This window comes from Leptopilina boulardi, unplaced genomic scaffold (genome assembly GCF_019393585.1).
Source record: "Leptopilina boulardi isolate dan_hultmark-lab unplaced genomic scaffold, ZJU_Lbou_2.1 LbouV2_273, whole genome shotgun sequence".
In the NCBI taxonomy this organism is placed as follows: domain Eukaryota; kingdom Metazoa; phylum Arthropoda; class Insecta; order Hymenoptera; family Figitidae; genus Leptopilina; species Leptopilina boulardi.
Genome location: NW_026137833.1, coordinates 904,433 through 922,316, shown reverse-complemented (window position 1 = coordinate 922,316; position 17,884 = coordinate 904,433). Strand labels below are relative to the sequence as shown.

Genomic DNA, 17,884 nt, shown 5'->3' with positions numbered 1-17,884 from the left:
ATTTGGTCTTGATTTTTCATTTTTGTATTCCATTACTTTTTAAAATATTTGTATAATGAATTTCAATTCATGAAGTACATTTCAAAATTTTAAATTAGACCCACTTATGAAAGATACAATATTGTTAGATTGCAACACGTTTTTCTTTGGAACTTCTCGACTTTGAAGATGGGTGATTTAACGACTCGCATGATTAAACCCCAATAAATTTCGTTTGACATAAATCTCACTTGATATCAAATCATTTGACGAAAAATTAATTTGACATAAATTTCATATGACATAAATTTCATTTGACATAATTCACATTTGACATGAAATTCATATGGCATAATTGTATTTATAAAATATAATAAACATAATTAAATTTTTAAATTTATTTAATATTATCATGTTAAATTACAAAATTTTAGTAATAAAAATATTAAAAAGGATTGTATTAGACGTTAATAATAATATGTGATTCAAATTGTAGAATATAATACATAAAATATCTATAATTAATAAAACCGTACAGTAGTTATAACTTTTTTTGTGTATGTAAATTATGTTAATTTTTTATTAATTAAAATCCTTTAGTACTTAATGGAAATTTATTGTATACACTGTTAAAAATGTTTGTAGTTTTAATATACATAAAGTACTTAAATTTAAGAAACTGGTATATTAGAGTGTAATTCATATACAAAGTATATTAAATTTTGTCACTGAAAAAAATTCAAATAAAAAAATTGCATTTTACTCAATTTATACATGTTCTTGTGTACAAAATAAGGTTTTTATTAATAAAGCAAAGTAATTTCTTTCATGTAAATACAAGTTTAAATCAATTTACATTGTAAAAATGCATATAATTTGACATTTATAGTACTTAACCTAAATGTCACATATAAGTATTAAAATTCTTGTATTTAGAATGTTTTTTTTGAAAAATTTTCCCCTTATAAAACATTATTTGGACATAAACAACACAATAGTTAAAGAATTACGCACTGTTGTTTCAATTTCAAATAAATTTTCAATATCAAGGAAATAATGACCGTTTGGTGAAATAGGCATCTACAGCCGCCATGTTGTCACTTTAAATTTAATATACATGTATCTTAGATTTCAATACCTGTAGTGCATATTCGCTTCATACGCACACGGAAAAAAAGAAAAAGTAACTTTTACTACTTTAAAAGTAAAATTGGACCTGTCCGAAGTTTCTGCGCATCTCTGGCAACTTTTACTCCAAAAATAGTAAAATTTACTTCAGAAATAGTAAAAATTACTACGGAAACAGTAAAATTTACTACAGAAATAGTCAATTTTACTATTTTTCGAGTAAAAGTTGCCAGAGATGCGCAGAAACTTCGGACAGGTCCAATTTTACTTTTAAAGTAGTAAAAGTTACTTTATTCGTTTTTCCATTTTTCTCCGTGCATGTATATTAAATCTAATACAGATTTTTCTAACAGTCTATCACTTGAGACTACTAACTCAATAGGAGTTACAGGTGTTCCTTCCATTTCTCTATAACCATAATCTTCAAAATCATCTTTATCATCATCATCACCATTATTGTCTAATGCTTCTTTCTCTTCTTCAACATCTTTTTCTTCTTGCTGAAAATAAAAATTAAAGTTATGATTTGAATGGAGCTTTTTATGTTTCCTATTACTACGATCAACTTAACCTCGAATTTAACATAGTGTCGCAGTAATTAATACTAGTACCTACAATACAAGTTTTAAATAAGTTTTGCTTCTGCAGTTCAAGGTCTGATTTATTAATTTACTAGATAACATTTTTTCACTAATATATGTAACTATTTTTTAACTTCAAAATCCGTCTTTGGATTTCAATCTCCTGTATAATTACAACATTTCCCCTATAGTATATATAGTAAGAAGTTATTCTATTTTGTTTTACCTTGTTAGCTTTTGATACCGTACCGTTATAGGTGGTACGAGGGATGCATGAGTTAGCGGGACTAAACTTTTCATACAGAAAGTATAGGCCTGCTTACTACTCATACTTCCCTGTCTTTGGCAGAACCATTGGCCACGCACATATATTAATCGCCATTTTCTTTCCACGCGCCTCCTTTCACTTCCTTCCTTTCTCCAATCAATGCACAGCAAACGCTTTCTACTTCCTTCCGCTTTCTCTCATTCGTTTACTTACTCCCGCCGTGCGGCCCATTTCTTTTCCCCCACGCACGGTTACTCTCGGCGTCCCCACTACTAGCGTAGTGGGCCTCTCTTTCTCGCCGGTCACTTCTTCGTCTTTTAACTTCCCTCATACTTTTCCGCGTGGTTTTTTATATTATAAAAAGTAAATAAAATAAAATAATTTTTATATAATTTATATAAGAAAATTAAGATAGATATATATGTGTATATATATGGCATGTGTGAAAGAACGTACGTAGTGTGTTTTTTGGTATATATATATATATATATAAAATTATATTTTGTTGTTTTATATATTATTATCTATATAAATATTTAATAATCTATATTAAAGTTATTAGGTTAAGACAAATTTACAGAGAAATAGCGCCGATTGTAACAAGTATCTCATCCTTCCTGCCATTTTTTACTTCCGACGAACTCCTACTTTATAGTCTAGGCGTTCTTCTCAGAGCGAATAGCCTATCCGAACATTTTCCCTTTCTCTCCGCTTTTCCGACCCCCAACAAAGATGCACGGACCCCAAGCGTCCTATTCTCCAAGACACTTCCTCACGCATCCTGTTTCCTGGATACTTGTCACCGCGTAATATTTGTTTAAAACGTCGATTTTGTTAATGTAAACTTATAATTTTTATCGTAAGTATTTTTATAAAAATTGTAACTCTTTTAGTTTTTAATTTTTACACTACGAGCGCTATCTTAAAAATATCTGTAGTATTAATTCTCCCGCAATCGAGATGCGCTCATGCGGAGATAAAAGCGTGGGTGCGAGACCACCCATCGTCAGTTGTAATACACTAGCACTCGTTGTATGACTTCTCGATCTTACTTTTCAAGTCCTTGCAAATAAAGAATTTTCTTTAAACGTCCAAGGCGAGTTACTTTTTGCTTACTCTCTGTCTCGCTACAGCGAGTAAGTTTTCTTTGTCACTAACTTTTTGCTTTCTTTCAGCCCGTCAACCTTTGCCGCGGTTCGCCCGTGTGAAAAGACGACGGCCATCTTGGAAAACGGTTTCCTTGGCAACGACACGCGAGTACACTGTGCCGCTGGGAACTTTTCTCGGGCCGGGAGTAAAATCCTGAAGCACCCCGGTGAATAATCCCCGTTGGAACAGAACGAGCGTCCTGTTAGTCAGGAAACTCCCTCTGCCCATCATTAATAATGTATATGTCCATAGATGAAACCAGCCACATTACCCCAGAAGAGTGAAAGGAAACGAGCACGGGATAAGGAACGCGCTCGTAAACGCAGGGAGGACGCACGGGCCATTGTGCGAGAATTTAGGCGCGAACACGCTTTCCCGCCATTGCCCCGAGTACCACGACCTTTGGCCTACTCTACACCAGCCAACTACGAACCTGCCAATTTAGCGCCGCCCCTCTTGCCACCGGCCTGCTACCAACCAACCCCTCGAGACAACCTCATCTTTCAGACCAAGGTGGACGAGAATAACAATAATCCTCCGAAGAAGACGTTGCCTGAGGATCAACTTTTCCCTGCTCAAAGAGATGCGTGCTTCCAAAACCTCGATGACACCGCCACCTTACTAGCAGCTTTTGACGCCATATACGAGGCACCTTTAATTGAAACTGAGACCTCTGTGGAGGATTTCTTGGAATTACATCCTAGTCCCATCCTGGTGGAAGAAATTGCCCAACATGCGCCATCTCCAATACACGCAACAACCCCCACCACCGTCTCATCTCTTGAATGGCGTCTAATACCCTTGTGGAAGGGTCCTGCTGCGAAACCACCGACACACAGCGCCGCTGGTTCTAAAGACCCTCGTCTGGGAAGAAACCGCCGGGAAAAGAGAAAGGCATTACACTCTTTGAATACACCGCCGCAAATTGCCCGGAAACTCCGAGCCTACACTGTGACAGACCCCATCTCCACCAACCATAAAGCATCAATTCCAGCGTTACTTAGTCTAAGAATTAATAAACCTTTGTAATTATAAATAAAAACTTATTTATTTACCAAAAAATAAAGTATCAAAACCAAAAAAAAACCTAAAAAAAAAAGAAATAAACAAAATCAAAACAATCCCACGGTTTGTTCATGCGAGGTGTGGCCGTCCGCTTACGGATTTTTCACCCAAGGTCCGTTCAAGACAGGTGTGGCCACCCCCGTTGACATACCGTCGCCATTTTGTTTCTAGCCTTGAGAATACCTTAAGGCGCAAGAAACCTTTACGCTACCCCCACCCCGCGTGGGAGTGAGAGAGACTCACCCCGACTACGCCGTCGCCATCTTGTTCCTAGCCTTTGCTCAAACCTTAAGGCCCAGGAAGCCCTGCGTTACTCTCACCGCCATTGGAGTGAGAGAGAGCTACGCTAGTGACGCGGTCGCCATCTTGTTCCTAGCCTTTACTCTCACCGCCATTGGAGTGAGAGAGAGCCACGCTAGTGACGCGGTCGCCATCTTGTTCCTAGCCTTTACTCTCACCGCCATTGGAGTGAGAGAGAGCCACGCTAGTGACACGGTCGCCATCTTGTTCCTAGCCTTTGCTCTCACCGCCATTGGAGTGAGAGAGAGCCACGCTAGTGACGCGGTCGCCATCTTGTTTCCCAGACCTTGCTCACACCTTAAGGTCTAGGAAGCCTTACGTTACTCTCACACTCACATTGGAGTAAGAGAGACCAACGCTCGTGATACAGTCGCCATCTTGGTTCTAGCCCTTGCTCGAACCATTAGGCCCAGGACGCCTACCTCCCCGAGGAAATAAAAGGGACCTAACACGGTGAAACAGTTCCTGATTTCACCGTAACGCTCAACAGCCCTTTCTTTCCGCAATCCGTGCACTTCACGGAATACTCAGTCAACCCTATTTTGTACCTCTCGACGTATGCAATCCCGTATCCCTTTTCCCCTACCTTTGACTTTTCACCTCTCCACACAGTGACTGGTATCACTTTTAAAGTATCGACTTTCCCACCATATCTGTATACTTCATGATACTAAAAATAAAATAATGAAATTATAATTTATTTTAAAAATTTAAAATCACAGAAAAAAAGGTGGGTAAAAAGTTGTAAAGATAGAGGATAAAAGTCATTAGGATACAGGGTAAAGGATAAATTTGTGATGGATAAAAATGTTACTAAAATATTACTAGAAAAATGGATGTCACATTTGAGTAAACTGTCTAATTTTAATAAAAATATTCTTATGGGGAAGAAAATTTGATTCCACTTTCATCAATTTTATTCATACTTTAAACACGGAAAACGCTTGTTGACATCTAATAAAATTAAAATGTGTGTTGATAATTAATTTTGTTATGTATTTGATTCAATTGCATTGATAGATTCTCTAAATTCGTGATAAAATATAAATTTTGAGGTTAGGGGTGTTTGTTTACTAATTTGAAATCTTTTACTGCTGCGGTAATTCCCACTTAAAATATATATTTTATATCTTTTTTAATAACATGCATACTGGATATTGTTTAATAATGTTAAAATGTAAAATGTGATTAGTAAACAAACTTTTCTAACCTCAAAATTTATATTTTATCACGAATTTAGAGAATCTATCAATGCAATTGAATCAAATACATAACAAAATTAATTATCAACACACATTTTAATTTTATTAGATGTCAACAAGCGTTTTCCGTGTTTAAAGTATGAATAAAATTGATGAAAGTGGAATCAAATTTTCTTCCCCATAAGAATAACATTGTGTCGTCTGTTTGTTGTCCCTCCAGATTTCTGACGTCACACCTAGAATCGACTCTGAAGTCACAAGTGACACAGCCTAATATGCACAAAAAATTCAGTTACTACCCAACTCTGCTTTCGTGCAACAATACAGACGTTGAGTTGTAATTTCCCAGTTCTGATTATTTACGTACTGTCGTCAGCTGTCAGTTGTATTAGTCAAAGATATTTTTATTAATAGACAATAATTATAGGAAAAATATTTCAACGTGCAATTACTTATTTATATAAAATTTTTGGATTTAATAAGTTAAGTGTAAAATTACTAATATTTTTATTAAAATTAGACAGTTTACTAAAATGTGACATCCATTTTTCTAGTAATATTTTAGTAACATTTTTATCCATCACAAATTTATCCTTTACCCTGTATCCTAACGTCTTTTATCCTCTATCTTTACAACTTTTTACCCACCTTTTTTTCTGTGAAATAATAAAATAACAATGACATCAATTCATAGTTATTTAATTTTAACACAAAATAAAAAGAATTATATGTTTGTACCTCTGTAAGTATTTTTGAACCATCAGACAACGTATTAGTTATTTCGGTCTAAAATTTAAGAAATTGAAATTATGTATTTAATAACAAGTCATCAATTTTCTTTTTTTTAATTCTTTAGCTTTACCTGGTTAACTGTGCTATCATTCCATATAGTTATCAGTATTCTCTGAAAGAAAAAAGAAAAAATTATGTTAATTGAATTTTTTGTTTTATTACGCGCTCGTTATCTGGATATACATCATGTATTCCACGCCAAATCAGACATTATTTTGCATTTACATCTCCGATTTTTTTTTCTTTTAGTACTAATTGAGGTTAGCTTCTATGATTTTTTTTTAATTTTTTGAATACTTTGAATTCAATTTGAATGCTCATAACTTCCTAAAAAATGCATCAATTTTAAAAGTTTTTTTTTCAATTGTGTGTTTTTAAGTGAACTTTTCGAATATTCGGTGCATAAAATTCTAGAAAATAATTTACTGTACTTTTTTTTATAAATTTATATTTCTTACCTCCTCAATTTTTTGACCATTAGGTAGCAAATGAATTTTCACCTCCTAAAAATAAAATAATTTTATTCCTACTTTTTTATATTAAATGAGGAGCAAATTTTTTCAAAACGTGATAAATCCATATTTTCTTATTTCGAGAAATTGAAACAAATGACTTTTCTCACATAACCACTGCAGTTACTTTTAAAATATAAAATTTGTAATAGTTTAATTCTATAACAATGTTTTTATATTTAAAAAGTTCTGCTTTTAATTAAACTTTATCATAATTTAATGATTTACAGGTATTGGTAATTTTTTCTAATAAAAAACATAAAAATTATAACACATCTTGGTTATGTCCAAAAGTTTTTGAATTGAAAATTCGTTGTTAAGAAATTTTTTTTCTTATATTTAACAGCGACAGAAAGATTTGTGAGGTCCTTAAAATATTAAATTTATGTTTATCTCCATTTTTTTGAAAAATGGATTTATCAGATTTTGAAAATTTACTCCTCAAATAAATATATAAGTATGGTCTAATAAAAAATTTTAATAGGGAAAAATTATTATTTTTTTTACCTCTGTTATTGTGCTATTGTCATTATATGTAGTCAGTGTTTTTGTCTAAAAACAAAAAAAACATTTCAAATGAAAAAATGACAAAAATTATCAAGAAATGTTTTCATACAGTTTTATTTTCTATTATAATAGAAACTAACGAATAAATGTTATTTTTCATTACCGTTTTTATTATTTCACCATCAGAAAACTTCTTCACATCTATCCACTGAAAATAAAAATTATTTTTAATCAAAGAAAAATATGTTGTTTAACTTTTTTTTTTTTTTTTTTTTTTGATAAAAGATATCTTTATAAAGGGCACATACTACTATAAAAAAAAATTAGTTAAAATTTACATTTTACAGAATTCTATTAGATAGGTATATAATTATTTTTCACGAATTTTCATTTTTCAAATTAGCATTTGATAGAATTCGTTTTTTTTAAAAAAAGTTTTTACTTAACAGATTTTTTAGATATCAAATTTTTGTTTGTCAGAATTTTCATTTTACATAATTTCTCTTTACCCAAATTTTTATTTAAAAAATTCTTATTTAACCGAATATTACTTTAGCAGAATTAAAAACCTCATCTATATTTTTATTATAAAAAAATACCCAACTTTAACAGAAAATTATTTATCTTACCGCCTCAATTTTTGTACCATTAGGTTGCACTTGAATTATTTCCACCTTAAATTAAGATAAAAAAATTGTATATCTATTTTTTATATTAAATAAATACATATAAATGGTCTAAATAATTGATAGAAAAAAATGATTATTTTTTATCTTATTACTTACAGTTCTATTATCACCAAATTTAGTTTCTGATATTGCCTAAAAACAAAAAAAAACAATATGAATACTACAGGAATTATTATTTTTCTATTTAAAAACATTTGTCTTTTTTTTCTAGATTCTACTCTCTAAATTTGAATCAGCGATAAGTATACCACTGGTACCAATCAGCGGATATACGCTGAAAAATCAGTGAAATTCCACTAATTCATCAGTGCATATAAGCTGATTGGAATCAGTGGTATACTTATAGCTGAGAATCAGCGAGATTCCGCTGATTCAAATTTAGAGAGTAATATAGTGGCAAACAATCAAAATTCATATATGTGACCTGGACAGTTAAAAGGGACCTTTTGTCCGAAAAAATTAATTTTTTATTGATTGGTGATTCTGATAGAAAAAAGTTTTCTCTATCAGAAACACCAATCAATAAAAAATCGATTATTTCGGACAAAAGGTCCCCTTTAACTGTCGAGCAGTGGGATTACTAATAGCGCTAGTCGCTACACTGTTAAAAATATCCATGGGGAATTTAATATACTTGTATATGAAGTAATTTGCATATACCGTATATTAAATTTAATATACCACAATGTTGTGATATTAATACACAGGTATATTAATATCAATATATTTGTGTATATTAAATTTAATTTACTGCGGTATATTAATATTAATATACCGGTATATTAAATTTAAAACATCAAAATCTCATGCTAAAATGATTATAAAAAAAATAATTTAAACAATTAATAAAAATAAACATTAATTATAACTAACTAGCAACTTTGTCGTCCGCAAGCGGCCGACTACGTTGCTAGTGTGCATTAACCATATTTTTTATTCATTTTTTTCAAAAAAATTTAATATTAGAAATGTAAAAAAAATTTCTTTATATTGGAGCAATGAATATTGCTCGAATGTCAAGCTGATATCAAGCGGCAATATTTTTGTGACATTCAGGCGATATCATAATGTCCTCTTCACGGGGACATTCCTCGGTGATGTATCTATATGATCTATGTGACGGTCTTTCACACAAAAAATGTAACGCATTTCAAAACTTACATTCTACATTTATTAAACCTAAATAATTCTGTGGAACTTCACTTTCATTGAAATCTTTAAAAGACATTATTGCAACTCCTGCAGTTTTTTTATTCCAATTATCGTTTTTACATGCCAAATTCTTTTCTTGACGCACTTTCTTTTCATCTTCCGTTTCCGTAGAAAATTTTTTCTTCTTACATGACAAATTATTTTCTTGACGCACTTTCTTTTCATCTTGAGTTTCCATTGATATTTTGCTTTTCCTACATGCCAAATTTTTATCCTTGCGTATTTTCTTTTCATCTTCAGTTTTTATAGATAATTTCTTTTTTTTTGCATGTCAAATTTTTTTTTGCGCTCTTTCTTTTTTATTTCTGTTTTATTACGATTACGTTTTCTCAATCTCTCATTCTCCTGTCTTATTATTTTCTGCTCATATGTAACTTCGCGCCTTGCCTTCCTTTTTCTTCCCTTCTCTTTAATTGCTCGAATTATCTTTTTATCATTTTCTTTACTCAGAAAATTCTTCATTTTTAAATATTCATGTGGTGAAATTTTGTTAACATTATTATCAGTTGTACGAATTATTTTCTTTTCACTAGTGTCATTTAGAGAATGTTTAATTTTTAAATATTGTGTTAATAGAACTCTGTTAATATTATTACTGTGCAAAGTATTAAAAACAGAACAAGAGTTTAAAATATAATTTTTATGTTCCTAAGTTCAATTTATGAAAAGACGGTTCTAATTATTCTCTATTATCGAATTCCTATTGTGAGACGTTCTTACTGCCAGAAAATGATTTAAGCGATTATTTTCAAACATTGACCTAAAATGGTTTCTCATTTTGTTATTATCAGTTTCATAATTTACACAGTTTGGCATTACGTTAAATAATGCAGATGTTGCAAATGCTATTGCATATACTCCACACTAAACACTACCAAAAAGTTGTTGATTAACAGCTTCAAAAACTACTGTTGGTTTAAAAGGGAACAATCTAATTAAACATTTTATTTGATGCACATTTAAACATCCCTCATTAAGGCTATCAAAAATATAAAGCCTTACTCTATCGTAATAAACATAAATTCAGTGACCATAATTGTTATTACCGCTAAAAAGTATTTTAATATGTTTATCACCTTCTCTAATTGGGACAATAAAATCAAGCATTTGTACATACAAAGTACTTTGCACATTGAAAAATGAATTGGAATCTTTTCTTAATAATTCTTCAAATTTGTACACATGCATGTAATTTAACAATTTATTTCTATTTTCAATAATTTTTAAATCTTTATCACTTAAAATAACATACTCTTTTATGTTGGCCATAGTATACTTCGTTTAATTTTATTTTTGATTGATGAAAATCTAAATATCTTTAACCCTTTTGCTCACTCTCTCTAATATAACCAATTTATCCTTTTATTAAATATAACCAATTTTGTCTTTAATTCAATACAACCAATTTTACCTTTTATTAAAAATAAGCAATTTTTCCTTTAATTCAATACAATTAATTTTACCTTTTACTAAATATAACCAATTTTTCCTTTAATCCGATATAACCAAATTTTACTTTAATCCAATATAACCAATTTTGCCTTTTATCCAATAAAACTACCAAATATCCAAAAGAATGAGAGAACTATGAGTAACTATGAATCAGTAACTACTGATCAGCCAATAAGTGCAAAAAGGACACTCTTATATGAGTAATCAGTAGTTCATTACAAATAACATATATACGTATTTATACCTGTATTAAAACCCCGGAACAAATACCACAAAAAAACCAACCATTGGACAATAGAACCTTTGTTAATGGGGATTAACTCTGAGGACCCAGGTAATAATTTCTTTTTTCACATTTATTATATAGAAAAATAAAGATGTACCAACCCTTGGCCAATAGAACCTTTGTTAATGAAGATTAACTCTGAGTACATAATGAAATGTACAGTAGGTTTACATTGACATCGGCACGTCCGACGTCTCGAAATTTTTTCCGTGTATTATCACAAGGAAATATAAAGATAAAAGTCAAAAACTGAAGAGGTAATGTATATCTTTCTTTCTCACATCAAGGAATATAATATATAATTTTCATTTAATATTGCATTTCTCTATCTAGAGGATTCAAAATAACATAAGAATATCTTCGCCTAAAAATCTCACTCTTCTTTCTTTCTGTTTTCAAAATAAAAAAAATATGTATATACCAGTATTAGACTCTCAGAACAATTACCACAAACAATACCAATCCTTGGACAATAGAGCCTTTGTTAATGAAGATTAATTCTGAGGGGCCAGGTAATAATTTTTAAATTTTTTTATTAAAATTTTCTGGGGCTCTAATATAGGTAGAAGAGAGTGATAAACAGTGGGACAGTTTAAACAGTAGGTCACATTAATTTTCTGAAAAACTACTTAAAGAAACTCGACCAAAATTTAAATGTAAACCATGTTTATGACAACACACTATATATACGCATGCGCATTTATACTTACACAGCGACTAAAAATGTGATTTTTTAATGCCAAAAAACATTAAAAAATTCAAAATTTATAATTATTACAATTATTGTTCGGCAACATTTGAAAAATAACACTTGATAAGAGAACGACTATTCAAATTTTCCTCCAAATTGTTTTTATGTTATGACCAAATTATGACGTATGATCAGCAGTACTGTAAACGTAAAAAAAAATAATAACAATTTTTTATATGAAACTTGACATCGTATTATAAAAATGTAAAATATTATTAAAATATAAGTGTTTTGCAACATTTGTTAACGTTATTTAATGCAAAACATATATATTTACAAAGTATGAAGCAGAATATTATTATTAAAACAAATATTCATTAGATTCATTATTTAATAATAGGTGTCCCACTGTTTAACACAAACCTTGAAAACAAGAAAAATGTATCAAGTTCCAAAAACTTGAAATTTTTCTATTTAATCACAATATAATTTAAATAGAATATATGCATTATGTGGAAAAGAGTTCAAACTTTATGGTAATACCAAAAAGTGGACAAAAATATACAAAATTGAAAAAAAAGTGATCTTATGCCATTTTGAATTGTCTAGATAGAGAAACGCAATGTTAAACGAAGAAGTACTTATGTTATATTCCTTGGTGTAAGAAAGAAAGGTATGCGTTACCTATTCAGTTTTAGAATTTCTTTATAGATTTTTCACGTGATAAAGGGAGAAAGAAATTATTACCTGGGTCCTCAGAGTTATTAATTAATCCTCTTTAAAAGATTGCAGGTCAAGCGAACCCTCATTTGCAAAATAAAGATATATCTTTCTCTCTCCATAACTTGTTCTTTTCTCTGTCACCGAAAACCCAGCAGGGGTCCGGACGGAATGAATGAATGAATGAATACCAAGATTATTATAGTTAATACTATCATTTATAATTTTATCTACTTGTATCTTTTACGTTCGAATCTCAGAATTAAATTAAAATTTGAACCCTACGGGGATTGAACCCAGGCGCACCTACCTAATCTAAGACCTAACGCTAACGCTTTAACTACCGCGACTAAATAACCGAATTAGAATTTAATATTCGCACTGTCCATATAAACTGTAACTACTGAAGACATAAGATTGTGTAAAATATTTAAACATTTCGATTTAGTTATTATACAAAATTAAAGATATATTTAAAATAAAAATTTATTACTTATTTAAAATACAATTAGTGTCTCTAATTATTAATATTTTTTCTACTTCACCTAGATAGTTGCAATTTTTATTAATTTAAAATTTTCTAATCCCATTTAAAGTATTTAAAGTAATAAGATATAGACAGTATTGTCGTAATTTAAATTTCTTTTTACAATTTACCTAAAATCATCCAATTCTTCCATAATTTTACATTATACAGTAATAAGAATGTTCTAAAAAATAGAAATAAATTTTGAAATAAATTTTTGATAAATATTTAAAGAAATTATTGTTGCTGAATATTAACTTTTTGCATAATGCAACTAGACAAAGATGATTTGTAACTTTTATCACAAATGCTGTTTATTCACCTCTTATTTTTTTTTTCGTCTGAAAAATGTTTACACTTTTCTTATCAGCAACTTGAAAGAGAAATATTTTTATACAAACAAATGTATTATTTTTTCTTTGAAAAAGTACTAATTTTTTTATTTATGGATGGTAATTGTTGTGAAATTCAACTAAATAAATATTTAAAATGAAAATGAACGAAATTTAGTGGAAAGTCATTTGAATCTATACCATTATTAACCTTAAAACTACAGGGGAAAAAATTGTGTAAGTATATTTAATAGAAGCGAATTTAAAAAATTTTTTAAGTAAACTTTTAGAGTTGTACACCGAAAACAATTTATTTGATTCAAACAACCTGCCACTTGACTATTATATCAAATAAATATTTAATTAAAATAAGTAATATTGTAGTAATTATTAAATTAATTAAAAATAATATAATTGCATTACTAAAAAAAAATACAAATTAATATTTATTTGATAAAAGCTAATCAAATAGTCGATTCATCACTGAAAAAACCTAGTTTCAAATTGAGTATGAATAAAATTCCATATTTAATTTGATAATTATCCCAGTTTCATTTTTGCTGCGAATCAAATTGAGTATGGAATTTATACTTAATTTGAAACCAGGTTTTTTCTGTGATATTTAATGATATCAAATATTATAATCAAATAAATTTTTGATTCAATGCAAAACGTAAAAGTTGAAAATAAATCATTAAAATAACTACTCTTTTAAACATATAAGACACGTACAAATTTAGGATAAATAAAGCATTAATACACTAATGTATTAATATTACTATATATAGATGTACATTACATTAACTTAGAGTACATGTATTTTAAAGTTAATATACCGTGGTATATTAAAAGTATATTAAATTTACAAACATCAGGATTAAGACACCAGTATATTAATATTACCACAAAAAGGTATCTTAATATAATTCAAAGTACAGTTTCTTAAATTTAATATATATTGGTATATTAAAAATGTTGTAAATTTACGAACATTTTTAACAGTGTATGTAGCGCTTTTTGTTATTTAGAATTAAAAACTTACATATTTTTAGTGAAATTTGTTCCAAATCATGACCAAAATAAATTACCGTTGACAGTTTCTTCAAAGCTTAAACTGCAAGATGGTAATTTAGAAGAAACTATAAACATAACCCCTCTAAATAAGGACATTGACATAGAATTCATGTCAATTTCCTAAAATATTTTATCTACGTAGCAAACAAATACAACATGAAGGTGGAATCAATTCTCTAACTTCATGTTTGCCAACTATTAGTTTCAAATAAAATAATTAACTAGTGACGAAATAAATTATACTTCAATATTGCAAATAAGCTATTAATTTAATAAATAACAACTTTAAAAATGAATTATCTAGTTTAATGTTAAAATAATTTATAAAGGGAAATAAATTTTTTTAATTTAATTTAATAAATAAAAATTAAGAAAATTAATCTTATTGCAAGAATTAAAAATAATAATTGCATGAGATTTAAAATTAGGATATTCTTTACCAGCCTAAATTTAAAAATTGATACATTTTTTAAATTAAATTAATTATTTTTTAATTTTTTAATTAAATTAATTTAAATTTTCATTTTTTGAAAAACTCTTTAACTCACAAAAAATGCCCTATACATTTTTTTAGTGAACCCTTGCGTGAGAACAAAAATTCTATTTCTGAGGTTATATATTCAAAATTTTTTTAATTAAATTTTTTTCCCATTTTAGACAATGTCTAATAGAAACTTTTAATCCTATGAAAAAAAATAATAAATATAAATGCAATAAATATTTAATTATTAATATCAAAAAGAAAAGTAAATAGTTTATTATTATTGGATAAAGTTGAATTATTTTCTTGATTTTTTGTAAGGATAGAAATTGGATATAAAAGTGTTAATATAATAATATTAATAATTATCATTGCCTCGAATTGCCTTTTTATAACTTTTGAGATTTGAAAAATTTGTCAGCTTTTTAGATACTTCTTTTAATTGCTTCATTTCTTCATCGTGGGAAATCCTTATGAATTTGATACATTCTTGATTATAAAAAAAATTGTTAAATTATAAAATAAAGCAAATATGAGATAAAAAATACACAGAAAAACAATTGTACCAACCTAAATCTATCAAAATGATACCATTTTTTTAAGTCACCCGATAGCTAGAAAATTTTTTAATGTGAATGTAGCTTTGAATCGCTACGTAGCGAAATCTTCGTAACGCTGTCGCTAGTTGTAATCCCACTCCAGGTCACATATTAATATTTTATAAATTTTAGGTTTTGCTATATGCAAATTTGAAATAAACCAAGCAAGTGAAGTTTGCTATCAACTCAATTTGAAAACAAAAATGAATTTAAGTTTTTTTTTGAGAAATAATAGAATAGAACTTACCAATCGATGTTCATCAATTGGTAAAGATATAGAATTCTCTATAAAAAATGGAACAAAAATAGCTAGAAGAATTGTAGCTAGACACCGACCCATATTGTCTGAAAAATAAATGACAAATTTTTTTATGATTTAGTTTTATATCATTTTTATTGAATTAATTATTATAACAAATATTTGAAAATTTATATTAGATATTTTGTAAATATTAAAATTTTAAATTTAATAATAATAAATTATTGATTAATTAATTAGACAATAAAAAAATAACGATTTAAAAATAATTAAACATTTTGAAAATCATTTCCAATTTATTACCTAATAATATATTTATATTAAACAATAACTATAATATGAAAGCTTTCGTTAATCCAAAATTTATAATATAAATATTAACAATTTTGATGAATTTAATATTATATGTTAGCAGACGAAAAAATTAAATTATTAAATTAAAAAATTGTTTAATCTTAAAATATTTGAAAATAAAATTGACCTGCGTTAAATTATTCAATGCTTCTTCGTTGAGTGTTGAAATAAGTTTGATACTCGTAAAACCTAAAACTTTTCTTTTTATTAACTGACAATCGTTTTGGAATGTAGAGTTAATTAATCTGTTTATGTTAAATTTTCTTATTCGTGACTTTAAAGTTTTGTTTTTAAATAAAACATATATTTAATAATAATAGAAGATACTCCGTTTATTTTATCGAAAGTATGAATGAGCACGTTTTCACATTCCGCACTTACAATTTATTATTATTCTTATAATCGCAGAAATTTTTTTCAAGAACCTTTGTTTTTAAATTAATATTAAAATGTTTTGCAATATTTGATATTTAAAAGCATTTGTCCTTGATTTTTTACTTTTTGTATTCCATTAAAATTAATCTTTAATTTTATAATATAATATTTCTTGCAATATTTTATAAAGATTAGATTTTTTTCATAAAAATTATTTTACGTGACAATTAAATGAAATTTCATTATATATCTAAATAATTTCATATTCAAAAGTACATATAAAAAAAACGACAGAAAATTCAATTTTTCTTAGGCAGACAATTTCATTGCAATTTCTTGCACAAAATACACCCAAAAGTGTTGAAGAAAATAACTTTTTTGTTTTAATCGCTATTAAAAATTGTTAGAGGAAAAAAATGTTTATTTTTACTCGTATTTTTCGAAAAATAATTGAAAAAATTTTTTTTTATTAAAATGCCAATATTTTGAAAATTTTAGAAACTCAAAATTTGAATAATTTTGTTGATTTTTGACGAAATCATCTGGCCAACGAAATCGGGTGAGATTTTGGTACACTTAATGTGTATACCAAATTTGAAGTCGATTCATTAAAATTTGTTCGAGTTATCGTCGAACAAAATTAGTCTACAGACATACGTACAGACATACAGGCATACATACAGACAAACATTTTTTAAGACCCATTTTTTCGGCATCAGAAAGTCTCAAAATGTCGAGATTCACGAGAATTAGAGAATGCTCAAAATCGCCCAAATGTAATTACCTTCTCATTATGATGAGAATGTAAAAAGATAACGCTGCCGCTGTTTCAAAAGTCCAAATATAGTCGCAAGTCCCCAGAATTGCCACTAGGTTCGAGGCTATGTTTGGCAGACATAACTTCACATTTTGTCGGTAAACCCCCCTAAACAAGAAACAAACATAACCTCAAATTTTGACCACCATTTTAAATTTTGAAAAACTGCCATCGGATTTATAATCAGCGACCTAGAGAAATAAGTTACAAGCAAATCCAAACGTTTTTGATATTTTTCTGTATGTGAAAGGGTTAACAGAAAAGATTGACGTGTAATATTGAAACAAAAAAAAAATATATATATGTATATTGTACCGCAAGAATAATTTACATATATATCCGTTAATCGAAAACTCGTCAAAAGGGGGCGCGCAGATTGGAAAATCGAACGAGAAAAAACGAGGACTAGGAAGTAAACTAACAAATCACTCGTGCGATAGCACTCTTTCAAATTCGACGAATATTCATCACAAGTCCCTTCTTTTATTATTCCTGCTCTCTCATATATAGAAAATTTCTCTCTCTCTCTCATCC

At 28.6% G+C, this 17,884-nt stretch overlaps 1 protein-coding gene across 1 annotated transcript; it reads right to left on the bottom strand.

Annotated features, from left to right (window-relative positions):
- Positions 1-193: 193 nt before the first annotated feature.
- Positions 194-16,444, bottom strand: LOC127281579 (uncharacterized). The gene is made up of 12 exons (XM_051305343.1): positions 16,286-16,444; positions 15,793-15,890; positions 8,269-8,304; positions 8,113-8,157; positions 7,647-7,691; positions 7,484-7,528; positions 6,923-6,967; positions 6,535-6,576; positions 6,411-6,458; positions 5,057-5,140; positions 1,465-1,607; positions 194-603 (listed from the first exon to the last, which is right to left on the bottom strand). The coding sequence occupies exons 2-12, from the start codon at positions 15,883-15,885 to the stop codon at positions 594-596; spliced, it is 636 nt and encodes a 211-aa protein (XP_051161300.1). The 5' UTR covers positions 15,886-15,890; positions 16,286-16,444; the 3' UTR covers positions 194-593.
- Between the last annotated feature and the right edge of the window lie 1,440 nt (positions 16,445-17,884).

Bases quoted from the DNA above. Each gene is read 5' to 3' on its own strand.
- LOC127281579 (XM_051305343.1), bottom strand. From the start codon at position 15,885: ATGGGTCGGTGTCTAGCTACAATTCTTCTAGCTATTTTTGTTCCATTT. The intron at 7,692-8,112 runs GTAAGATAAATA...TTTTATTTTCAG, and splicing joins ATGGTACAAAAATTGAGGCG to TGGATAGATGTGAAGAAGTT. The intron at 1,608-5,056 runs GTAGGGGAAAAG...TTTTATTTTCAG, and splicing joins GGAGAGGTGAAAAGTCAAAG to CAAGAAGAAAAAGATGTTGA.